The following is a 26181-nucleotide window of genomic DNA, read 5'->3' on the forward strand; positions in this document are numbered from 1 at the left end:
TACAGCAAACACCAAAGTATTACTTACATACATTCAAATGTCCAAAATAGCAATGTCTCAGAGAAAAGTCACCCACCAACCTGCTAGAGAATGTAAACCTTAAGCACAATACATTGGCACTTACTCTTCTGACAAAAAAAAACCCCAACCTAGTAGGTTCCAAAAAGAGAAGCTGCTTAGGTTTAGACATAAATCAGTACAACTCTGGCTCATGAAACTCTTAGCATGATGATATCTCTTAGATCATATTGTCAAGTGGCATAAAGCAGTGGCATCTCACTACTCTGTAGCATCAGTTAGAGGTGTTGTTTAGAAGCTGCATGTATGTAGCTATTGCTACTCATTGAGTAACCAATAATGAGCAATTATAGCTAAAAACAATATGAGAATGTTCAGAATAAGAAAAGTAGTGAACAAAAGTATCCTAGGTCAAGATTTGGTTCTGGTTTTTAACACGAATTTGATCCAGACTGTCTTTTTTTGCCTTCTTTTTTACCTCCATCATATTATTAAACCAAAAGAGGATTTAAGTTACTGATGCTGGGGGGTTGGGGTGATTGTTTTGACTGCACATAGCTGATCTCATTTGAGTTGGTATTACCTGGTGCTTCTGCAAGCCCACACCTCCTCCAATAGCATCAACACAAACTGTATTGTCAGTATAAAAGGGTGGGCAGCAAAATCTCTGGGTTTGTAGGTCTTTTCCTCAAAAGGCTTTGCTCCTCCATATCTTCTGTCTGTGGTGGAGGCCTGTGTATAGTCATGATGTTATATCAATGGTTGTAATCACTGTTTTCCATTCAAGGGTAGACCAGGTCCCCCAGGAGTCCCTGGGATGCCAGGACCAGTAGGATGGCCTGGACCTGTGGGACCGAAGGTAAGGCTAAAATTCATGTGGAATAACCTGTTCAACATCACAATCTGAGCAGAACACTTGTCTCAAGAAGTCTCTAAGTGATTATATGTTGGAGGAGGGGAAGCTGCAGCAGTGCAAGGACATCTTGCACTGCCCAGGGAGGTGGTGGTGGCACCATCCCTGGAGGACTTCAAGACTGGATGAGGCACTCGGTGCCATGGTCTAGTTGACTGGATAGGGCTGGGTGCTAGGTTGGACTGGATGATCTTGGAGGTCTCTTCCAACCTGGTTGATTCTATGATTCTATGATCTACTGCTCTGCAGAAACCTGCCCAGTCTGAAGTTAGATTACTCCACCTTCAGCCTAGTCTCTGTATCTCTGTAACCATGTAGGCTAAAATATGTGAAAGGCAAGTGGCAAGTCAATCTAATGAAGACTTACTGACAATCACTGGTGACTCACAATCACATGGATCAGTGTTCCAAAACTAACCATCACCGATGTTGAGGTGCTGGACCATGTCCAGAGAAGGGCAACAAAGCTGGTGAGGGGCCTGGAGCACAAATCCTATGAGGAGAGGTTGAGGGAGCTGGGGGTGTGCAGCCTGGAGAAGAAGAGGCTCAGGGGTGATCTTATTACTGTCTACAGCTACCTGAAGGGGCATTGTAGCCAGGTGGGGGGTGGCCTCTTCTCCCAGGCAACCAGCAATAGAACAAGGGGACACAGTCTCAAGTTGTGCCAGGGTAGGTATAGGCTGGATGTTAGGAAGAAGTTCTTCCCAGAGAGAGTGATTTCCCATTGGAATGGGCTGCCCAGGGAGGTGGTGGAGGCACCGTCCCTGGGGGTCTTCAAGAAAAGCCTGGATGAGGCACTTAGTGCCATGGTCTGGTTGATTGGATAGGGCTGGGTGCTAGGTTGGCCTGGATGATCTTGGAGGTCTCTTCCAACCTGGTTGATTCTATGATTCTATGACTGTTCTTGATGATGATCTCTTTGCCTGAACGTGTGTCTCCTGGCAGCGTAACTGCGCCCACGGGATCAGAGGGAAAATATCAAAGGCTGGGGCCAGAGGACAAAGATAACAAAAGATGAGGACTGCTGGTCACATCTTTGAAGTCCATTCCCACACAAACAAACTTTCATTCCTGTGCTTTTTAACAACCAATAGCAGAAGAAATGGCAGGACATGTTTTTGCTATTGCAGAGTCATTGCTTCATCTGTGTTGATTAGCTGCAGGAGAGTCCTTCACTGAGTATTGTCTTAGGCAAAAGCATACAGATCTTCACAGGAGCCTCAGCATGTGGAGTTTCTACCACAACTTCTGAGATAACTTCTTTTTCTTCAGTCCATTATGCAGAAGGGCTGCCTGCAAGGTTCAAAGATGTGCTTTCCTGGAGCCCTTTGACTCTTATTTTGCTCCATAAAGATTGGTTCCCCCACCTCAGAGGACATGACATAGTACTCTTTCTAATTCAATAATAGTAGATGCCTTCTGAAGTCAAGCCATGTCTGGGAAGTAAACCTTCAAGCTCTTGACAGCTATATTAGATGAAGAACATTATGTTATAGTATCTGGAAATGTAGCAAGCAAGAAGATCCCTTTTCATGATCAGGTTACCTGCCTGGAGAATGTGAGGCAGGCTGTGGATGTAGTCTACCTGGACTTCAGCAAAGTCTTTGACACCATCTGCCACAACAAGCTCCTGGCAAAGCTGGCAGCTTGTGGCTTGAACAGATTCACTCAGAAATGGGTCAAGAACTGGCTGGAGGGCTGGGCCCAGAGAGTGGTGGTGAATGGTGCCACATCCAGTTGGCAGCTGGCACTAGTGGTGCTGTTCAATATCTTTATTGATCCTGTTCAATGTCTTTACTGATGATCTGGACCAGGGGATGGAGTCCAGCATCAGTAAGTTTGCAGATGACACCAAGATAGGAGCAGGTCTGGATCTGTTGGAGGGTAGGAGAGCCCTGCACAGAAACCTTGCCAGGCTGGATGGGTGGGCAGAGGCCAATGGGATGAGATTTAATAAGGGCAAGTGCAGGGTTCTGCACTTTGGCCACAACAACCCCAAGCAGTGCTACAGGCTGGGGACAGAGTGGCTGAGAGCAGCCAGGAAGAAAGGGACTGGTAGATAGTAGCTGAAGATGAGGCAGCAGTGTGCCCAGGTGGCCAAGAGAGCCGATGGCATCCTGGCCTGCATCAGGAACAGTGTGGCCAGTAGGACAAGGGAAGTTATTCTGCCCCTGTGCTCAGCACTGGTCAGGTCACACCTTGAGTGCTGTGTCCAGTTCTGGGCTCCTCAATTCAAGAGAGATGTTGAGGTGCTGGAACATGTCCACAGGAGGGCGCCAAAGCTGGTGAGGGGCCTGGAGCACAGCCCTGTGAGGAGAGGCTGAGGGAGCTGGGGGTGTGCAGCCTGCAGAAGAGGAGGCTCAGGGCAGACCTCATTGCTGTCTACAACTACCTGAAGGGAGGTTGCAGCCACGTGGGGGTTGGTCTCTTCTGCCAGGCACCCAGCAACAGAAGAATGGGACACAGTCTCAGGTTGTGCCAGGGGAGGTCTAGGATGGATGTTAGGAGGAAGTTGTTGGCAGAGAGAGTGATTGGCATTGGAATGGGCTGCCCAGGGAGGTGGTGGAGTTGCCTTCTCTGGAGGTGTTGAAGAAAAGACTGGATGAGGCACTTAGTGCCATGGTCTAGTTGATTGGATGGGAATGGGTGCTAGGTTGGCCTGGATGATTTTGGAGGTCTCTTCCAACCTGGTTAAAGAAAACAAGAAAAGGAGGAGAAGAAGAAGAAGAAGAAGAAATGACAGTGCATACTTAAACCAAAGTTCACTTTGAAAAGGAAGTGCTCTGCTCTCAGTCCTAGTGCTGAAAGCAGAACAGTCAGAAAACTCATTCACTTGGCCTTTTCCTTTTAAAAGCTCTGTTTTTATCAAAGAAGTCTTCCTAGAGCTGCTTTTATCTCTTCCTGGTCTGTTATGCTTTTTCATCACATTCCTTTAACAATCCCTCACGTTCAGTATCAGTGCACTTCCCTCTGACTTCCTGCACTCATGACTGTTTGATTCCAATTCTTATGCTTCTCTTGTCTCCTCTGAGCCCTGTCTTCTCTGTTCTTTTGATGAGTTACACTTTCATTTTGTCTAGTCATTCCTGCCCATTAGTGAAGGCTCCACTCAAATAGTGGCCAGCAGATCTCTGTGCCAGCTTATCTCTGTGCCAGCCTACATCGGTTGTGTCTCTTTCCTTTCTCTTCTTCTCATCTGATCTCCTCAAATTCCTGATACTCATCTTCACTATAGCAATTTGCTGCATCCTCTTCTTGATCTAAATCTCCAAGAAGCTGCTGTTTGGGTTTTCTCATTATCATTTCTGTGTCTTGTATCTTTTCAGCTGAGACTCCTAACTTGTCTTAGGTTTCTTTGACACAGTCTTGGTGCAATCCTTATTTTTCCTACTCTGTCTCTTCAAGTCTTTTCTAAACTTCTGCCACAGCAGCATCCAATGTGAAAATCATCTCCATTCTTGGGCAGTGAAAGCCAAGGGAGAATGAGAGCTGTATCCTGTGGGTAGCACTGGTGCCTATCTGCCAGGACTACTCTATTTCACACTAAGTGTAATTAGCTGACATCAGACAGAGAAGTTGTTGTAAAGCCTTTTCATGATTTACTGGCCCTGGAGCACTGTAAAGCACATGATTACTGAGAACAGAATGTAAGTAGCCACTATGCCTGCCCCCCAAGCCATAAAGGCTTGCAGCAAAATACCTTTTCTTTGCAGCTCAGTGGGAGTCACCACGGGTGGAAAAAATGCACCTTCATGCAGAACAAGGAGGTGCTGCTGTTGCTATTAATTTGCTCACCTGCCCTTTATTAGCAACTGGCAAAACTGGAGGACAAGCTACAGATACAAGAAAAAACAAATAGGAGAATAAGGTAACAGATGAGGGCTCAGGCAGAATGCAGTTACAATACAGACCTGTGACTACAATACTACACTGAGGCCAGGCTTGTCTCAGATCTGACATAAAACCTGAACCACTGAACAGTCAGACATTCAAATACCACCTCACCAGAGAGCCACAATCAATAACTCTGTTTATTGACCCCTTTAGGGTGAAAAGGGAGAGTTGGGTGTGATGGGATTGCCAGGTACAAGAGGACCAATGGGCTCCAAGGTTTGTTAAGCAAATGCTGCATTTTCAGACATTGGTTTCTAATGCTCTGCTGACAGCTGCTTCCCTCATCATTTTGCTGGAGAGCACTTATCAAGATATATCCTTTCTAATCCAGATAGAAAGATCTGTTCTCCTCCAAGCAAGGTTATGTTGTCTGTTTGGGCATGGCTGTGTTTTTGGCTTTTCATAAAAAATGCTTTTAGATAAACTTTTGCAATGCAAAGAATTAATTTAAAATCAAAGCCTGGATATAATGATATGCCACTAGAAAACTGCAGCTCTTAAATAGATCTGCAGCATGAAATCATGGCTGCAATGCTTTCCACCCAGCTCATAAGACTGTGGAGGTCATTTGGGTCCTCTACTAAAAGTATGCATATGTATGAGTTGTATCTGCACATCATTGTCTATGGCATAGCCTATTAGTTGTATCTGCACAACATTGTCTATGACATAGCCTATTGGTTGTACTGCACATCATTGTCTATGGCATAGCCTATTGGTTGTATCTGCACATCATTGTCTACAGCATAGCCTATTGATTGTATCTGCACATCATTTTCTGTGGCATAGCCTATTGGTTGTAACTGCACACCATTGTCAATGGCATAGCCTATTGGTTGTAACTGCACACCATTGTCAATGGCATAGCCTTCTAGTTGTATCTGCACATCATTGTCTATGGGATAGCCTTTAACTGTAACTGCACATCATTGTCTATGGCATAGCCTATTAGTTGTATCTGCACATCATTGTCAATGGCATAGCCTTTAGTTGTAACTGAACGTCATTGTCTATGGCATAGCCTATTAGTTGTATCTGCACATCATTGTCAATGGCATAGCCTATTGGTTGTATCTGCACATCATTGTCTGTGGTATAGCCTTTAATTGTAACTGCACATCATTGTCTATGGCATAGCCTATTAGTTGTATCTGCACATCATTGTCTGTGGCATAGCCTTTAATTGTATCTGCACATTGTTGTCTATGGCATAGCCTATTGGTTGTAACTGCACATCATTGTCTGTGGCATAGCCTATTGGTTGTATCTGCACATCATTGTCTGTGGCATAGCCTATTGGTTGTAACTGCACACCATTGTCAATGGCATAGCCTATTGGTTGTAGCTGCACACCATTGTCAATGGCATAGCCTATTGGTTGTAGCTGCACACCATTGTCAATGGCATAGCCTTCTAGTTGTATCTGCACATCATTGTCTGTGGCATAGCCTTTAATTGTATCTGCACATTGTTGTCTGTGGCATAGCCTATTGGTTGTAACTGCACACCATTGTCTATGGCATAGCCTATTAGTTGTTATCTGCACATCATTGTCAATGGGATAGCCTTTAATTGTAACTGCACATCATTGTCTATGGCATAGCCTATTTGTTGTATCTGCACATCATTGTCAATGGCATAGCCTTTAGTTGTAACTGAACATCATTGTCTATGGCATAGCCTATTAGTTGTATCTGCACATCATTGTGTATGGCATAGCCTATTGGTTGTATCTGCACATCATTGTCTGTGGCATAGCCTTTTAGTTGTATCTGCACATCATTGTCTATGGGATAGCCTTTAATTGTAACTGCACATCATTGTCTATGGCATAGCCTATTAGTTGTATCTGCACATCATTGTCTGTGGCATAGCCTATTGGTTGTAGCTGCACACCATTGTCAATGGCATAGCCTTCTAGTTGTATCTGCACATTGTTGTCTGTGGCATAGCCTTTAATTGTATCTGCACATTGTTGTCTGTGGCATAGCCTATTGATTGTATCTGCACATCGTTGTCTGTGGCATAGGCTCTGCCTTTACAAATTTAATGCACAACACCTTAAGGTACTTGGAAAAAAAGTGTTCTAGCCAGCTTATTCCATTAAAAGATGGGGAAGAAGAGCTGAACACCATTGTTGGCTCTGTATGTCTTAAAAAGAAGCTAGTATTTTTAATGAGCTTCCCACTGGAGATCACTGAAGTAGAATTCAAGGATATTCCACAGGGGGAAAACAAACACACACACACAAATAATGAATGACAGCAACACACAAAAGAGGAAGATGATTGCTTAAATTAATGTAGATTATTAATTATGCAAGCAAGGGCTTTATTCACTTTCAGTTCCTTTTTTTTCTCCCCCCTTTTGTTTCAGTTGTAAAGCAACATCAAAACTTCTGTCTGCCCCTGGCTTTTTTACATTGGCTTTTGGGCTGACTTGTCTTGCCTTCGTGTTTCCTAGACCTGTTTCAGTGCCATTTTAGAAGCTATAAATATTCATTTGCATTCACATGTTGATGCAATTAATTATTTGTGCTTTATTCTTCTTCCTTTACTTTGAAAGGTGATCTTGAAAGCTAGAAGCATTAACATATCTCTTCTTCCCTTTAGGGTTTTCCTGGGACTAGAGGAGAAAAGGTCAGTGGTGATCAAAGAATAATGTCAACTCTCACAGGCAGAAATAGTTGTGTCAAACATGTAGCTGTAGAAATTAGTTTGGATTTTGATGGAAAGGAGTCTGAAAGGTCCTGCTGAGAAATTAAAACAAGCATCAAGAAGCAGCAGCCTCGTGGCAGGGATGTTGAATAAGTGAGTTTTACACAGCACCTTCTCGTGAGCAAGCCACTACAGTGCACCTCACAGTAGAATGGGTCTAATCATGCCTCAGTGTTGGACTGGTTTATTTAGGCTGTCTAAACTTTGGCAAGTTTTACTGTAAGACCTGATCATGGGTGAAGCCAACTGGGGGGTGTGGCGGGGGGAATCCAGGAAAGCATGTGTTTAATGTGATTGTCTGGGCATAATGAGTCCTCTTTTCTATGACTCTTAATTCCAATATCAATGAAAATATCATGGAAATGTTTTAAGCTATTTACCATCCACCTTGCTCTGAAGATACTGCTGTGTCCTGTGCCAATCCAAATAATGCCTCTTGTAGGAAGGTTTTGCTTCCTTGTGAAATGTAGTAAATAAGCCATTGGCACCCTGTTGTCTCTCTCCAGGGATCCAGAGGTGACAGGGGTGACAAAGGAGTCAAAGGAGACCAGGTGATTTTCTCTTTTCCCAATGACTGTAAGCTTTAGCTGAGTGTGCACATGGGGACTTATGTACCTCTGATAGCAAAACTCAGGAGTGGTGTGGAGGAAGAGAGCCCGGAGGCATCTTCCTGGAAGGGCAAGAGTGTTGATGGAGGACTGTGAAGCAGCCTCTCTGTTCCTACCAACCCTCAGCCTCAGCACATAGCAGGCTCGGTGAGTCAGAAGGGGATTTCTCTGGAGGTAACCTCAGTCTCTCCTAGCCTTGCAATTCAGAATCTCAACAGCTTGCCAAAACATTTTTAGCTGGTGATATGATAATGCTGAGGGGGTGAGCGAGGTTCATGGCTTGGGAGTTCTTTTAACTACTAAAGAAAAAGGCTCTGGGGGTTGCTTAGGTAGCAGGGCTGCCTACAGACAAAATGTGGTGGTTTGGGTGTTCCCCACCCCCACTCACTTTTGGAAATCACCCAGACTAGGCTCAGCCAGCTCTGGAAATAGGAATGAAGCTTATATTTACAGCTAGCACAATATACAAGCAGATAGTTACAGTATATACAGTTATAGACAGAAAGATACAAAGATAAAAGGTAACACAGAAACACAACAGCCCTCCCAGAAACCTGAGTCCCCAGGAGGGGCTTTCAACCACTCCTGCACCTTCCCCCTGCCCCTCTCAACCTTACCCCAGTTCCAAGGAAGAATGGAGGTTTGGCCAGGGGGTTTGGGAAGCAAAGTGGATTAGTCCAAAATGGAGGGTGAGGTTAGAGAGCAAGATGCAGCTCAGAGCTCACCAGCAGCAGAAGTGAGAGTGGTTATCTATGTTTTTATTTCTTGTTCCTATACATCTCAGCAAGCCTGTGAGCGAAGCAGACATCACCCTTGTTTTCCTTTCACAGCCTGTCATCTAGTCCTTCTCACTAAAACATTCTAGCCTGCTTCAAACTAGCACACAAACCCAACATCAGGATGGGTGGCCAAGAGAGCCAGTGGCATCCTGGCCTGCATCAGCAATGGTGTGGTCAGCAGGAGCAGGGAGGTCATTCTGCCCCTGTACTCTGCACTGCTTAGACCACACCTTGAGTGCTGTGTTCAGTTCTGGGCCCCCCAGTTTAGGAGGGACATTGAGATGCTTGAGCGTGTCCAGAGAAGGGCGACGAGGCTGGGGAGAGGCCTTGAGCACAGCCCTACGAGGAGAGGCTGAGGGAGCTGGGATTGGTTAGCCTGGAGAAGAGGAGGCTCAGGGCAGACCTTATTGCTGTCTGCAACTACCTGAGGGGTGGTTGTGGCCAGGAGGAGGTTGCTCTCTTCTCTCAGGTGGCCAGCACCAGAACAAGAGGACACAGCCTCAGGCTGCACCAGGGGAAATTTAGGCTGGAGGTGAGGAGAAAGTTCTTCCCTGAGAGAGTCATTGGACACTGGAATGGGCTGCCCGGGGAGGTGGTGGAGTTGCCGTCCCTGGAGCTGTTCAAGGCAGGATTGGACGTGGCACTTGGTGCCATGGTCTGGCCTTGAGCTCTGTGGTAAAGGGTTGGACTTGATGATCTGTGAGGTCTCTTCCAACCCTGATGATACTGTGATACTGTGTTTTTGCTGGAGGAGAGACCAGGTGTCAGAGGATCAGCCAGAGGGGTAGTCTTGACAGCAAAATGTTGCTTACAATTCCCTATCTCCTACATCACCTGCAGTGCTGGAGCTCAGCGTGGTGTTATTCAGCTGATAGCAGTGCATGGCACTTGTTTTGCTTTCTTCCAAGGAGGGAAGGTCACTCTGGTTTTTAATGGCTTTTCTCCTTTTACTTTGTAGGGAGAAATGGGCTTCCCTGGGATGCTAGGACAAAAGGTAAGTGGGTGTGATACGCTGGGGAGTGCTGGCATAGTTAGAAAGTGGCTTCAGGGTCATCCCTGGAGGTGTTCTCACCTCAGAACCTCAGTTTGGTCATAGCCATTTTTCCTTAACAAAGGAAACTCTTGATTACTTATTCATTACTGCCCTAATTGCATAGATTTTATTCATATGAAGCAACGAAAGATTTCCTTCTTGGCCCAGGTATAAAAGGCAGTGACAACCCTGACCAGTTTTTATGCCACCATTATTCTGGGCTTGAAAAATCATCTCGATTCAGATGTTGGTTTATGGATAGAAAGACCTACCAGAGGCTGATTTTATGACACAATCACATATGGTCCCTGAAATGAGGATGAGTTGCTCCTAAGGAGGCTAGCAAGCTAATGAATGCACCTCCCTTTCCCTGAGTGATTTTGTTACACATGCATCCTACCAGCAAAAGCAAGATATTGCCAAGGGGTCAGAGAGTTTGCTAGCCTTGACCTCTCCAAGTCTCTGGGCATGTTTTTGACCCCCTGTTTTGGGAAGAACTTTTCAGGGACATGTGTGTAAACTGTTCGAGATCCTTTTCTACTTCATCCTTGTTTCAGAGTATTTCATTCTGCTTTTGGCTTTCTGACAAAGAATCAGTAGCAGCATGCCCTAGGGGAAGTGTGTGAATGAAAGCACTGTCTTGTTTAAGGCAGCTGTACCCATGTACTTACATCCTGCTTTATTCCCTCTGCACCCACCAAGGGAGAGATGGGCCCGAAGGGACAATCTGGAGTGCCAGGACACAGAGGACCTATAGGAAGACCTGGAAAGCGAGGCAAACAAGTAGGATCTCAGTGTTTTTCTTCCCATAACTCGTGGCATACAACCACATGGTTGTACTCGTGGTACCATGTCCTTTATCACACAGGGAAGGGGCATAGCCCTGAGACACCTCATGTGCATGCACAGGCTGTGCAAGAGTTTAAACCCCACCTTTAGGCAGGAGCCTTTTCTGTAGCATTCAGCTCCCTGGCCCTGCAGCATGGAGAAAGTTCTGCTTTTCCTAGCTTGGTTACAAAACTCACTGAACACAGCTTAAGCAGACCTTAAAGCCCTCCTTTGCATCCTAAGCAACACAGAGCTCCATTCCTAGCTTTACCTGATGGCTAGAGAGTTGGTGCTCTGAATTGCCACCTGAGGAACCTGCTTCTCTCTGCTGACTAACAGGAAAGGGAACCTGGTCCCACTACAGCAATGTTGGTGTCAATATACATCTGCTCAGATACAGGAGCTTGTAGATGCACTAGTTAACTGGCATAGCAGAAAGCAGTTGGTTTGCATTCTGGTTATGTTCAGCATTGCAAACACAGACTCATTCCCATTTCACTGTTGCTCTGATGCCACCAACTAATGACTGAAACAAAAGAACAGCCATTGTGGGGAGAAAATTGCAAGTTGTGCTCTAGGGAAGGAGTAATAAAGAGGCCACCAAGTAAAGAAGGTATGTGCAATCTAAGTGTGATGCTGGGTGGCCCACAAGAGTTATTTCTTGTCCCTGATTTCATAGAATCATAGAACCAACCAGGTTGGAAGAGACCTCCAACATCATCCAGTCCAACCTAGCACCCAGCCCTAGACAATCAACCAGACCATGGCACTAAGTGCCTCATCCAGGCTTTTCTTCAGCACCTCCAGGGACAGCAACTCCACCACCTCCCTGGGCAGCCCATTCCAATGCCAATCACTCTCTCTGCCAACAACTTCCTCCTAACATCCAGCCTAGACCTCCCCTGCCACAACTTGTTCTGTTGCTGGTTGCCTGGCAGAAGAGACCAACCCCACCTGGCTACAGCCTCCCTTCAGGTAGTTGTAGACAGCAATGAGGTCTGCCCTGAGCCTCCTCTTCTGCAGGCTGCACACCCCCAGCTCCCTCAGCCTCTCCTCACAGGGCTGTGCTCCAGGCCCCTCACCAGTTTCATCACCATTCTCTGGACACGCTCCAGTATCTCAGGACACATTCCAGTATCTCAGGACACGTTCCAGTATCTCAGGACACGTTCCAGTATCTCAGGACACGTTCCAGTATCTCAGGACACGTTCCAGTATCTGGAATTGTCATGTTTTAAAGCTAATGTGTGCTCTTTGCTTGTTTGTTTGGGTTGGTTTTTTGGTTTCCTCTTTGTAAGCCGTGCCCATTTGTGCTGCCAAAGTAACATGCACAGAATCTCCCTCTGCAGGTTGTAGCAGCTGAAAATCAACTTGGACTCAGCACACTTCTTACTTGACCTCAGATGCTTTGTCACATTACGGGGTCTCGTCACCAAAAAGTGGTGGCATGTGGTGTGCCATAATTGAAGGCAACAAAGACTAAAAGGTGACTAAAAGAACTGTAGTCTGACCCTAAACTAGGATTTCCAGACCCAAGTTTTGGTACACAAGCCCTTTTCTCATGTCCTGAAAGCAATTCTGAATGAAACCTGGCTTTCCCTTTCTGCATCTGGTGAGCTAGCTATCTCTTTCCTCCTTTTCTAATCCTCTTGAGAGCTGCATTTTAAGGCTGGGTGAGTCTGGCTTTAAGCACTGTAGTTGTCTGGCTGCTTGTTCAGCTGAGAGGATAGATTCCATCAACATGGGGCCGTTTCCTGTCTCTTGATCCAGCTGGCACTCCTAGATGAGGACAGCTAAATTAAGAAGGTGTCACTTCCACTTCCATTTTGATGTGTATCTTGATTATCTCACTGCTTTCTTCAGTTCTCCCCTGCCTCTGGGGCAGGCTCCTCCTAAAAGGTGGCCAGCAGGTGGGAGTCACAAGCACCAGATATTGCCTCTAAGTGAAATACAGTACCCAGAGCTTTGTAATTTGGAAACTAAACCTAAGAAGCATTCTTGATGAGGAGAAATAACTTAGAGTTTTAGATAGTGTTAATTTGAAAGAAAGCCTGGATGAGGCACTTAGTGCCATGGTCTAGTTGACTGGCCAGGGCTGGGGTTGGACTGGATGAGCTTGGAGGTCTCTTCCAACCTGGTTGGTTCCATGATTCTATGAAAAGAAAGAAATATTAATATTGTCCATGGGAAAAGCATCTCTGGGTGTCCTATGTGCATGTCAAAAGAAACAAAGCAAAATTATTTGAGTGTCTGATATGATTATTTGATCTATCTGTGCTAAGCAAGGGAGCATTAAGCAATCATTCCTCCAAGGCAGCAGACACAGAAGGCAGCTCATTTCCAGGCAGCACATGTAGGACCTGCACTGCCTTGCCTTTGCCAGATCTCTGTTTATTATGTGAGGGGGAAGAGGTTTCCCATAGACCTCTTTGGAGCTGCAAAATCCTGGCCTGCTGCTTCTGTGTTGCATAATGTAAGAAGGAATTAGGGCTCAGCATCGCTGACATTCCCATAAATCCTGCAATGTTCTGATGGCACACAGCTAACCTAATAGGATTAAGCAAAGCAACTAATCTATTAGTTCTTAATGAGCCAGGGCAAAATCAGCCTTCCTCTGTTGAAATGGTGGAAGTGACATGCAAATGTATCCATGAGGTCCAGCACATTACACAGCAACAAATTGCTGTAGCGTGTATGTGTGCTTCGTTGCTCTGAGATGTGCAGCCACACATCATGCAGCTGCAAGCCCCCAACAGCCTCAAACGCCACCAGCTTCAAACAAGTCAAAGAGAAGAAATGTGGCCAGCAGCTGGAGGAAGGTGATTCTCTCCCTCTACTCCACTCTGCTGAGACCTCACCAGCAGTACTGCATCCAGTTCTGGAGCCCCCATTACAAGAAGGATGTGGAGATGCTGGAGCGTGTCCAGAGAAGGGCCAGGAGGATGCTCAGAGGGCTGCAGCAGCTCTGCTGTGAGGACAGACTGAGAGTTGGGGCTGTGCAGTGTGGAGAAGAAGAGGCTCCCAGGTGACCTTCTTGTGGCCTTCCAGTATCTGAAGGGGGCCTACAAAAAAGCTGGGGAGGGACTTTTTAGGCTGTGAGGCAGTGACAGGACTAGGGGGAATGGAGCAAAGCTGGAGGTGGGAAGGTTCAGAGTGGATGTGAGGAGGAAGTTGCTGAGCATGAGAGTGGTGAGAGCCTGGAATGGTTTGCCCAGGAAGGTGGTTGAAACCTCATTGCTGGAGGTGTTTAAGGCCAGGCTGGATGAGGCTGTGGGCAGCCTGCTCTAGGGTAGGGTGTCCCTGGGCATGGCAGGGGGGTTGGAACTGGCTGATCCTTGTGGTCCCTTCCAACCCTGATTGATTCTGTGATTCTAATTCAACTCCTTGTGATTAAACCAGAAAATGTGCACTGTAGGTATTGGCTTTGCCATGCTAAATAATGCCTGATGTTACATTAAAAAAAAAACAAACCCAGACCAGATCTTTCACCTTTAAGCTCTGTGGTACCTCTCTGACATATAAAGCTGAGAAATCCAAGCCCTGGAGAGCATACAAGCAGGAAGATCAACATAGTTATTTTTAATAAGTGTCACCATATTAAATTCAGGAGCAAAAATAGGAAGGTGCTGAACAGTCCTAAGGTGAAACTTCCACAAGTGGCTGCACAAACAAGCTCCCACGAGGGAAATTAGGGCTGGTTTTACAGATGGCAACAGTGTGTAAGCTCATCTCCCATAGGTAACAGCATTTTGGCTGAGTGGCAGGTGAGCAGAGGGGCACAATTCCTCAGCATGACATTGCCACACGCTGCCTTGCTCTTAGTAAAACCAAGCTCTTGCTTGCCTTGGGATGATTACAGGCTTGCATCAGCAATGGTGTGGTCAGCAGGAGCAGGGAGGTCATTCTGCCCCTGGACTCTGCACTGGTTAGACCACACCTTGAGTGCTGTGTTCAGTTCTGGGCCCCCCAGTTTAGGAGGGACATTGAGATGCTTGAGCGTGTCCAGAGAAGGGCAATGAGGCTGGGAAGAGGCCTTGAGCACAGCCCTACGAGGAGAGGCTGAGGGAGCTGGGATTGGTTAGCCTGGAGAAGAGGAGGCTCAGGGCAGACCTTATTGCTGTCTACAACTACCTGAGGGGTGCTTGTGGCCAGGAGGAGGTTGCTCTCTTCTCTCAGGTGGCCAGCACCAGAACAAGAGGACACAGCCTCAAGCTGTGCCAGGGGAAATTTAGGCTGGAGGTGAGGAGAAAGTTCTTCCCTGAGAGAGTCATTGGACACTGGAATGGGCTGCCCAGGGAGGTGGTGGAGTCGCCGTCCCTGGAGCTGTTCAAGGCAGGATTGGACGTGGCACTTGGTGCCATGGTCTGGCCTTGAGCTCTGTGGTAAAGGGTTGGACTTGATGATCTGTGAGGTCTCTTCCAACCCTGATGATACTGTGATACTGTGATTTGCTAACATAGCTATATCCACAGTGAAGTCATAGAGATACCAGGCACCTAAAGCACTGTTGAAGACAGTGTGGGCCCCGAAGTCCTTAGCATGCTTCTGACACACTGCACCCTAAGAGTGGAAAATGTCACTGTGGAAGACCTTGCCTACTCCCTAGTGAATTTTCTGGGTCTGGTTCTGTGTTGGTTTGGGGTTTTTTCCCCTCAGTGTATATTATGACAGAAACTAACAATTTCCAGGGTCAGCTGTTTCAGCTCCATCAGCCCTTTCTGAGCTGCACTGTCAGCTGCACTGACTCTTTTCTGCCCTACCAAGGGTAGAAAAAGACATCCTTGAAGAAAGGCTATCAAATGGTTGAAGTCAGAGCAGGGTGGTTTCTGACTCCACGCAGAGCAGATCTCTGGGACTGTTCACATTTAGGTGCAAAAGTCTTTCCTGGGCATGCTTTTCTCCCTCCACATAGGAGAGGGCAGCACCTGGTGCCTGGTGGGGTGACTATGCTGTGTGCTTCATGCTTCAGTCTTGACTTTCTTGAAAGGGAAGCCAGTGGCAGCTGGAAGAGGCTGTGTGTTATTAACAGTTTGGCCAATAAACAGACGTCTCCTCTCTCCTAGGGACTAAAGGGAGACATTGGACCTGCAGGTGTCCAGGGTCCACCTGGAAGACCTGGTCCTTCTGGCCAGCCAGGCCCCCCTGGACCTTCAGGATCAGGTAAGAAGTATCCCTGCTCTCCATCCCCAATTCATCACTTCACACAAAGTGCTGCAGGGCAGTTTCTGCACTGACAGTAAGGAGAGGATTGCTCCTGAAGGTCACACCATCCTTGTCATTACAAGGGCTCTGTACCCTACTTTGAAGCCTACATTGTGAATTCTGTTGTTTCAAATAAAGGCAAAACCATGGATTATGTGATTCCTATGGGACAAGATAGGGATGATGAAAAGCTATCTGGCAACCTTGGAGGGACCAGTTAATCTCCATCACCAAAGGTCTACTGCTTTTCTAGATAGCCCAGCTTATGGTGAAAGACTGTGATTTCTAATCAGCTAGGGCATACTCACCCTGTGTGGCTCTGTAAAAGAAAAAACAGGTAAGATAAAATTCACAATAGAAAGAAAGAAAGAAAGAAAGAAAGAAAGAAAGAAAGAAAGAAAGAAAGAAAGAAAGAAAGAAAGAAAGAAAGAAAGAAAGAAAGGAAGAAAGAAAGAAAGGAAGGAAGAAAGGAAGGAAGAAAGGAAGGAAGAAAGGAAGGAAGAAAGGAAGGAAGAAAGGAAGGAAGAAAGGAAGGAAGAAAGGAAGGAAGAAAGGAAGGAAGAAAGGAAGGAAGAAAGGAAGGAAGAAAGGAAGGAAGAAAGGAAGGAAGAAAGGAAGGAAGAAAGGAAGGAAGAAAGGAAGGAAGGAAGGAAGGAAGAAAGAAAGAAAGAAAGAAAGAAAGAAAGAAAGAAAGAAAGAAAGAAAGAAAGAAAGAAAGAAAGAAAGAAAGAAAGAAAGAAAGAAAGAAAAGAGAGAAAGGGAGGGAGGGAGGGAGGGAGGGAGGGAGGGAGGGAAAGGGATAGGGATAGGAGTCAGAGGGAAAGAAAGGCAGTGGAGAAAAACTTTCTCTTTAAGTAGCTGCTGGAGATATATGCTTGCTGCAATTGTGTATGGTGTCATGGGGGGAAATGTAATCAACTATTGCACAGCTTCAAAGCTGTGCTTGCACAGGAACTCTGGGCAGCTTGTGAGATCAGGCATAGACATGAAAGGCAACACATGACCCTCAGTGTTCAGTCTCAGCGAATGCTCAGGCAGGGCTTTCTCAGCACACACAGATCATGGAATCATGGAATCAGCCAGGTTGGAAGAGACCTCCAAGATCATCCAGGCCAACCTCGTACCTGTCCAGTCAACCAGACCATGGCACTAAGTGCCTCAGCCAGGCTTTGCTTCAACACCTCCAGGAACGGTGCCTCCACCACCTCCCTGGGCAGCCCATTCCAATGCCAATCACTCTCTCTGCCAACAACTTCCTCCTAACATCCAGCCTAGACCTCCCCTGGCACAACTTGAGACTGTGTCCCCTTGTTCTGTTGCTGCTTGCCTGGCAGAAGAGACCAACCCCACCTGGCTGCAACCTCCCTTCAGGTAGTTGTAGACAGCAATGAGCTCTGCCCTGAGCCTCCTCTGCTGCAGGCTGCACACCCCCAGCTCCTGCAACCTCTCCTCACAGGCTTTGGTTGTGTTCCAGGCCTTTCACCAGCTCATCTGAAAAGAAAAGCAGAAGCAGCTGGAAACCACTGTTGCCTTTTTTTTTTTTTCCTTCTTAGGGCAATTTGCAATAGGACCAAAAGGGGAAAGAGGACTTCCAGGGCCTCCAGGAAGATGTCTCTGCAGATCCTCACACCATCTGAGTAACCCCTCATATGAGGAGTCTGTCTTTGGGCACACTTATCCCAAAGTCCCTGCGGTAAGCAGCTTTTTCTGGGAAAGGATGTGAGTGGCTCTTGCTTTTATGTAAGTGGTGGTTTGCTCATTAATACTTTGGATTAACAAGGAGTACAGCTCCTCTGCAAGGATTTAACAAGGAGTACAGCTCCTCTAAAACTACCTAAAAAGCCTGGATGAGGCACTTGATGCCATGGTCTTGTTGGCTGGCTAGGGCTGGGTGCTATGTTGGACTGGATGATCTTGGAGGTCTCTTCCAACCTGGTTGGTTCTATGATTCTAAAAGGAGGCTGTGGTGAGGCTGGAGCTGGTCTATTCTCCCCAGTTACTCATGATAGGACAAGAGGAAATGCCCTCAAGTTGCATCAGGGGAGGTTTAGGCTGGACGCTGGAAGTTCTTTACGGAGCAGGTGCTCAGGCACTGGCACAGGGAGGGGTTTAAAAGGAGAGTGGATGTGGTGCTTGAGGCTGTGGTCTATTGATGAAGGATGCTGGGATGAAGGTTGGACTGGATGATGCTGGTGGTCCTCTCCAACCATAGTGATGAGCTGTTGTGCTAAGGGATTTGGTTTAGTCAAGAACTTGTCAGTGTGAAACTAATGATTGGACTTGATGATCCTGAAGGGCTTTTCCAATCTAAGAAACTTTGTGCTTCTGAGTATGTCACTATGTGAGCAAAATCTGGCATCTAACATCCACAGCCTCTGAGATCTGAGCAAGAATCTGGTCTCATAATTACTGTGAGGGTTGTGTGATTGAGGTGCTGACTGCAGCTGTTTCAAACCATCAGTAATGTAGCACTTGCTTAGAAATCTTCTTTCAAACTGGAGGATGCTCTTCCACCTCCTACTCTACGTATATAGAATCACAGAATGGTTTAGGTTAGAAGAGACCTCAAGGATCAGCCAGTTCCAACCCCCTGCCATAGGCTGGGACACTTCCCACTAGAACAGGTCACTCAAGACCTCATCCAACCTGGCCTTGAACACCTCCAGGAAGGTTGTGGAGCACAGAATCACCCAATGTGATCCTTGATCTTTGATCACATTGGGTGATCCTGTGCTCCACAACCTCCCTGGGCAACCTGTGCCAGTGTCTCACCACCCTCACTGCAAACAACTCTTTCCTAACATCCAGTTTAAATATCCCTTCTGCCAGTTTAAACCCATTACTCCTCATCCTGTCATTACAAGACTTCAGAATTGAATCTTGGGGTCAAGCATTTTGCACATGTGATAGAACTGTCTCCCAAAGCATAGGCCCTCTGTCTTGAACCAAAAAAGAGGCTCTGTAAGCCATGGAAGTCAGACTTTTGAGCTCCTGTCCCTACACGTACACTTTATACAGGCTCACAGGATGTTAGGAGTTGGAAGGGACCCAAGGAGATCATCAAGTCCAACCCCCCTGCCAGAGCAGGACAATGCTATCTAACACAGATCACAGAGGAGCACATCCAGACAGGCCTGGAAAGGCTCCAGAGAAGGAGACTCCACAACCTCTCTGGGCAGCCTGTTCCAGTGCTCTGTGACCCTTACAGTAAAGAAGTTCCCCCTTGTGTTGAGGCAGAACCTCCTGTGCTGCAGCTTATACCCATTGCTCCTTGTCCTATCCCAGGGAGCAGTGAGCAGAGCCTGTCCCCCCTTCCTGGCAGCCTTCAGATACTTATAAACATTTATCAAATCCCCTCTCAGTCTTCTCTTCTCCAGACTAAACAGCCCCAGGTCCCTCAGCCTCTCCTCATAAGCCATGCCCTCCTGTCCCCTCATCATCCTTATCACCCTCCTCCGAACTCTCTCCAGCAGATCCCTGTCCCTCTCCAACTGAGGAGCTCAAAACTGAACACAGTATTCAAGATGCACCTATTTGTAGGTACAGATGTCTGCTGGCAACACCAGATTCAGTGGCAGCCTAGAAGGGTTCCTGAGAGGGTTACCAATCATCTCTTTTTCTGTGCCCCAGATATTTGTGGTGAACAATCAAGAAGAACTGGATCGACTAAACACCGAAAATGCCTTAGCTTTTAGAAGAGATCAGAGGTCTTTGTATTTCAAGGACACCTTTGGATGGCTTCCAATCCAGGTGAAAATATGACTGGGGTCTCAAGAAACTTGTGAGTGTGTGTTTCATTTTTAAATGCAGAAAATCCTCCTGTACTTAAGATGTCATAGAGAAACAATGGGGAGGGGGGAAAAAGGTGGAAAGGCTCATTTTTGAGGACTGACACAACTCTATGCAGCCCTGTGATTTTTCTTTGCAGCAGCCTGAATCACTGAGGCATTTGCTCATCACTTCTTGTGAACAAACTGGGACTGAGTTCAGGAAATTATGATACTAAAGAGTCTTTTTTTATTTATTTAATTCAAAATAAGGCAAAACTCTCCAGGGTACAGAGCTGTGGAAAACAACCCAAACCCTGCAAACCCAAATCATATGTTTCCTTTTAGCCCTCAAGGAGCTAAGTCCTGCTGAAATCAGGAGCAGGATCCTTCTTGTGTCCACTGGACTTTTGTGATGGTTTGGGTGTTCCCCACCCCCCTATGCTTAAGAAAATCACCCAGATGAGGCTCAGTCAATCTGGGAATTGCATGAAGCTTTATATTTAGAGCTTAGCACAATGTACAAGCAGATAGTTACAATATACACAGAAATACATCAGCTTAAAAGCAATACAGAAACACAGCAGCCCTCCCAGAAACCTGAGTCCCCAGGAGGGGCTCCCAACCACCCTTCCAACTTCTCCCACCCCTCTACCTTACCTAAGACTTTGCCTTACGCTTCAAGGCAGTTTGGAGGGTCGGCCAGAGGGGTTAGGAATCAGATGGATTAGTCACACAGACAGCAGGTTAGGTTAGAGAGAGAAGTGCAGCCCACAAAGCCCAGAAAGCAGCTGTGTTATCTATGTCCTTGTTCTTATCCATCTCAGCAAGCCTAGGAGTGCAGTAGCCATCACCACTGTTTCCTTTTCACAGCCTGTAATCTAATTCCCCTCCCCAAAATATCCCAGCTAGGCTCAAACTCGCAGGACTTTGGATCAGATTCAGTATAGATGCTGCAAACCACCAAAGAGCAGATTGAAAACCTGCGTGCAGGATCTGCTTCCCACAGCCCTTCACCTCTGCTTGCTGGTCAGGCTGCTGGTGGTCCAGCTCAGTAACTGCTGTGTGTTTGTTTGGCCAGATCAGCCCTTTCTATCCTGTGGATTACCGCCTCGGGGGTGGAGGCACCTGCGGAGATGGGATCGTTCAGGACGGGGAAGAGTGCGACGATGGCAATGCGGTCGTGACTGATGACTGCATAAGTAAGTTGCAGCGCATCAGGAGCAGCCTCCTCCTACCAGGGCAGGTGCATTGGTTGTTTGCACAGGGTGCACTGTTAAGCACACCACACAAGTGTTTCACTCACGGCAGCTTGTGTGCTTTGTGGATTGAGTGAAGGCAAGGGGAGAGCGAGGCGCGATGGCCACTGAGTGAACACCGGAGACCTTCGTGCATGTGGATGCCACCAACGAGACAGAGCTGATGTCAAATGCTTCCCATGCATCCTCACTGAGGACCATGGACCTCAATGAGCAGAGATGTCTGCAGTCAGACCAAACCCACTGCATTTCAGCCCCAGCAACTGGCTTACATACACCCCTGGGGCCTGACAGCTTTCTAGCCAAAAGACATCGCATCCCTTTACAATGCACCACAAAACCCCTTAGGATAGATGCTGAAGATGCCTTTCTAATAGTAAGCTTGATGCAGGGTCAGTAAAACTGCTGAGGACTTTGTTACTCACTTGTGTAAGGAAGGTGTCAGCCTCAATACCTTTGCTATCAGGTTGATACCACTTGATTCTTTCCCCAGAGTGCAGCACTCTGCATCATCTGCAGCTGCCACTCAGCAGGGTTGGTACTAGGCTGCTTCTAGGAAACAGAAACTTCTTCAAGTGTCAGAAGAGCTATTGGCCAACACTGAAAGATGCAAGTTTTCCTTTCCTACATTTAGCCTAACTCTGACATTGAGGTGTATGCAGCCACACTGTGTCCTTCCACCTGTTCACCACCATCTGTGCCCTTAGAACTAAGGGATTCCCAACCAACTTCTCAATGACACTGTGAAAGAGATTTAAAGGTAATTAAGTTGCAATAAGGACACCTATAATTAAATGCCCCTCTAAACTTGCCTGACTGCAGAGTAATCCAGTGAGAGAGCATGAGCTCTCTAGGCTCCAAGCACGAGAAAAGAATTCAATCAGATTTTACAGACAAATGTGGGGAGTGAGCAAAGAGTAGAATAGTGTTCACTAGCTCCAGTGCCTGCAAAACTGTGCACTCCGTCTTTGGAGGTGCATCATGCTACTTTGTACTATACACAGGATGAATCTTCAGGGCAATCAAGGCCCTGCCATTTATAGACTTCTGACACTGATGTGACCCAAAGAATTACTGTTTAGTGACTTGCAAATGAGCACATTGTCACTATTCTGTTCCCGAACCAAAAGAGAAAGGCTAACCAAATGTTAAGTGGATTTAATTGTAAATTTGATCTTAGAATGATCAATTTCTAACAAACAGGTCCTTGTTTCAGTTAATTAATGATTTCTACTTTTAAATGACTCGTTTTAACTCTTATAAGCTCTCTATTATTGAGAGTCCTTTTACTCTGTTTCTTCATACTGTCTTTGAGATGTCAAAGGGATTTTGCACCTCAAAAAGCCTTGTACTTCACCCTTAAAAAAGCCACCTCACTTCCTTCCCCTGCCTCTTTCACATGTGAAGTGCCCTGAAGGTGTTTCTGTGTTGTTGTCTAGGATGCCGCCGAGCTTACTGTGGAGATGGCTACAGACACGATGGGGTTGAAGACTGTGATGGGAAGGATTTTGGGTATTTGACATGTAGGACATATCTCCCTGGGTATGTATGAGCTGTGTCCACTTTGCTTTGCTCTATTTTCTCTCTTCCAGCCTTAAACCAGAAGAGAGTTATCCACTCAAACTTTGTTCCACTGGAGTCTCTCTAGAGTCTATCAGATTTTTCCTGTGTATCATTGGCTGTTCAAGCCAAGATTGGATGTGGTGGTTGGTGCCATGGTCTAGCCTTGAGCTCTGTGGTAAAGGGTTGGACTTGATGATCTGTGAGGTCTCTTCCAACCTTGGTGATACTGTGATACTGTGACTTTAAGGGCTAAATCTGGTCTCCCACTAATAAACACTTGCCTCTTGCTGTATGAAATGGTGGAAGGTCGCATAGGCATGTGTTTGCCCATCACTTGAGAAGATTTCCTTTGGTGACATTATCATTGCAATGATGCTTACCCATGACATGCTAGTAGAAGAAAAGACCATGAGAAGAGAGTTATCACACCAAAGGGAAACAAAATCAATCCCACACCACAACCTCTAACCACCTTCCTTTTACCCCTCCTGTTACTGGGTATCTTTGTTTCTGAACCAACCAGTCATCAGCCTTTCCAAGGAAACAGCAGATGCAAAGCCATGAATCCTTCATTTAAAACATCTGCTTATTGTTGTCTTGCCTTCCCTTGCCTTTCTTTAAGCAGCTTCCCCTGGTCAGCATTTTGCCTCCAACAGCAGTACCTCTATTTAACTGTCAGGTATTGTTACTGGCTAACAGGAAACATTTAATCTGCAAATGGAATTATGCACAGAGCCCTTATCTTTCATGGAAGAATAACCTGCTAATTGACAGGAAAAAAGAAACCACAGAATATCATAGCAGATTAAGTGTTGTGCTCAGCCTTCCACTCCCATTGTTGGAGCACTCCTGGTGTAAAATCGAGAGCAGTAAACATGACAACCTGAAATGAGTCACAGAGGTCTCACCCTTAGGCAGCATGGAGAGATTTTCTACTGTCAAGGCTATTCCCTTCTAAGATCCTGAGTGCTGTTGCCAGAAATAGCACCCAAAAACTTGAGAATTTGTTGTACATTTCATTTTCCCTGTGTAATCAAGTTGTGAAGAGCAACTGAGAGCCTTTATTTTCGTGCGTGCAATCTGCTGAACTAAAGGAAAAAAAACTGTGAATCATAGAATCAAGCAGGTTGGAAGAGACCTCCATCATCCAGTCCTACCTAACACCCAGCCCTGGCCTATCAACCAAACCATGGCACTAAGTGCCTCAGCCAGGCTTTGCTTCAACACCTCCAGGGACAGCAACTCCACCACCTCCCTGGGCAGCCCATTCCAATGCCAATCACTCTCTCTGGGAAGAACTTCCTCCTAACATTCATCCTCAAGTGCCACTGAGAGTGGGGAATTTATTGTGTTTTTTTTTAATTGATTTCTCTAGGAATTTAATCTTCACTCACAATTTCTCCTGGGTTCCTATATTGCTGGCAAGGGGGAGAACAGTTTAGCACCACTGGAGATTATTCTCTTATTTTGGATGCCCATATATTGCTGCACGTGGCAATTTCTGATGTTGTTCACTCCCAGTTGCATCCAGAAACTATAATGTGAACTATGTCCTTGTGATGGTTTGGGTGTTCCTTGCCCCCTCACACTTTGTTAGATCAGGGAGGTCATTCTGCCCCTGTACTCTGCACTGGTTAGACCACACCTTGAGTACTGTGTTCAGTTCTGGGCCCCCCAGTTTAGGAGGGACATTGAGATGCTTGAGCGTGTCCGCAACGAGGCTGGGGAGAGGTCTTGAGCACAACCCTACGAGGAGAGGCTGAGGGAGCTGGGATTGGTTAGCCTGGAGAAGAGGAGGCTCAGGGGAGACCTTATTGCTGTCTACAACTACCTGAGGGGTGGTTGTGGCCAGGAGGAGGTTGGTCTCTTCTCTCAGGTGGCCAGCACCAGAACAAGAGGACACAGCCTCAAGCTGTGCCAGGGGAGATTTAGGCTGGAGGTGAGGAGAAAGTTCTTCCCTGAGAGAGTCATTGGACACTGGAATGGGCTGCCCGGGGAGGTGGTGGAGTCGCCGTCCCTGGAGCTGTTCAAGGCAGGATTGGACGTGGCACTTGGTGCCATGGTCTGGCCTTGAGCTCTGTGGTAAAGGGTTGGACTTGATGGTCTGTGAGGTCTCTTCCAACTCTGATGATACTGTGAGACTGTGATCACCCAGACGAGACTCAGCAGCTCTGGAAATTGAATGAAGCTTTATACTTACAGCTTAGCACAATATACAAGCAGGTATTTACAGTATCTACAGCTATAGACAGAAATAGGCAAGTAAAAAAATAATACAGAAACACAACAGCCCTCCCAGAAACCTGACTCCCCAGGAGGGGCTCCCAACCACCCTTCCACCTTCTCCCCACCCTTCTACCTTACCCCAGAGTTTGCCTTACGCTTCAAGGTAGTTTGGAGGGTCAGCCAGGGGGGTTAGGAAGCAGAAGGATTAGTCACACAGACAGCAGGTTAGGTTAGAGAGAGAAGTGCAGCCCAAAAAGCAACTCTGCTATCTATATGTTCTTGTTCTTATCCATCTCAGCAAGCCTAGGAGTACAGTAGCCATCACCACTGTTTCCTTTTCACAGCCTATGGTCTAGTTCTTCTCACCCAAACGTTCCAGCTAGGCTCAAACTAGCACAGTCCTGCATTGAAACTGAGCTCTTCTCTTTTGTTTTAGGTCTTATGGAAAATTGAGATGCACTTCTTACTGCTACATTGACTCTACAGAGTGTCGCTATTTCACATGAGGGGAGCAGAGGTGGGTAGCACCCTCCATATTGTGGGGTGCTAGGTGCTAACTATTACTGATTCGAGGACTGGGACATAAAACCCTCACTTGTCTCTGCGTGAAAACAAGCAAAGAGATGTCCTGCTGCTGCTGGCCATTGTAAGATGTCTTTCCTTTTTGTTCATGTTCTTCAATTAAAGCAGATTGGAACAAAAATAGGACCACTGCATCCTGTCTTAATAGAGAAACGTCCAACAGTGTTTGCCAGTAAGACTTTCACGTGGCTGTGGATGGCAACTTGCTCTCCATCATGAAGCTACTGGGAAATTGAATTTCACTAGCCAGGAGTATTGTGTAACGATTACCTCGACTTGGCACTGTTAAATCCACGTGTGAGCTCTTCAGGGTTGTTGTCTTTAAGCCTCCCCTGCATAAACACAGAGCGTGTCTTGGATGCAGTGTTTATAGAGACTTCCTCTTCTCTCACAATGTGAACTTCCCAAGTGTTGTAACCCACAGAACTGATGGCTTCAGCGACATTAAGGTTAATGACACACCTTCAGGGGTGGAAGGAGTGGAGGTCCTTCAGTAAGTGCTTTCAAGATGAGCAAAGCAGCCACAGAAGCTGGTTAACTTCACCTTCAGGCTCAGACATTTGGCTGTGCATGTCTGTGGAGGTCCTTCAGTAAGTGCTTTCAAGATGAGCAAAGCAGCCACAGAAGCTGGTTAACTTCACCTTCAGGCTCAGACATTTGGCTGTGCATGTCTGTGGAGGTCCTTCAGTAAGTGCTTTCAAGATGAGCAAAGCAGCCACAGAAGCTGGTTAACTTCACCTTCAGGCTCAGACATTTGGCTGTGCATGTCTGTGGAGGTCCTTCAGTAAGTGC

The 26181-nt window shown here is 46.5% G+C and overlaps 1 protein-coding gene across 1 annotated transcript in view; it reads left to right on the forward strand.

The window, feature by feature from the left end:
• The window catches only part of COLQ (collagen like tail subunit of asymmetric acetylcholinesterase), a 46326-nt gene extending 20779 nt beyond the window's left edge, over nucleotides 1-25547 (forward strand). Inside the window, exons 6-18 of the mRNA XM_064166939.1 lie at nucleotides 806-877; nucleotides 4979-5041; nucleotides 7438-7464; nucleotides 8049-8093; nucleotides 9888-9923; nucleotides 10665-10745; nucleotides 15854-15950; nucleotides 17546-17685; nucleotides 19623-19742; nucleotides 20841-20961; nucleotides 22458-22560; nucleotides 25244-25324; nucleotides 25498-25547. Of these exons, the coding sequence (XP_064023009.1) occupies nucleotides 806-877; nucleotides 4979-5041; nucleotides 7438-7464; nucleotides 8049-8093; nucleotides 9888-9923; nucleotides 10665-10745; nucleotides 15854-15950; nucleotides 17546-17685; nucleotides 19623-19742; nucleotides 20841-20961; nucleotides 22458-22560; nucleotides 25244-25313 (975 nt within the window). The 3' untranslated portion in view covers nucleotides 25314-25324; nucleotides 25498-25547. The remainder of the gene's footprint in view (nucleotides 1-805; nucleotides 878-4978; nucleotides 5042-7437; nucleotides 7465-8048; nucleotides 8094-9887; nucleotides 9924-10664; nucleotides 10746-15853; nucleotides 15951-17545; nucleotides 17686-19622; nucleotides 19743-20840; nucleotides 20962-22457; nucleotides 22561-25243; nucleotides 25325-25497) is intronic.
• The last annotated feature ends 634 nt before the right edge of the window (nucleotides 25548-26181 follow it).

Source organism: Pogoniulus pusillus, chromosome 28 (genome assembly GCF_015220805.1).
Source record: "Pogoniulus pusillus isolate bPogPus1 chromosome 28, bPogPus1.pri, whole genome shotgun sequence".
In the NCBI taxonomy this organism is placed as follows: domain Eukaryota; kingdom Metazoa; phylum Chordata; class Aves; order Piciformes; family Lybiidae; genus Pogoniulus; species Pogoniulus pusillus.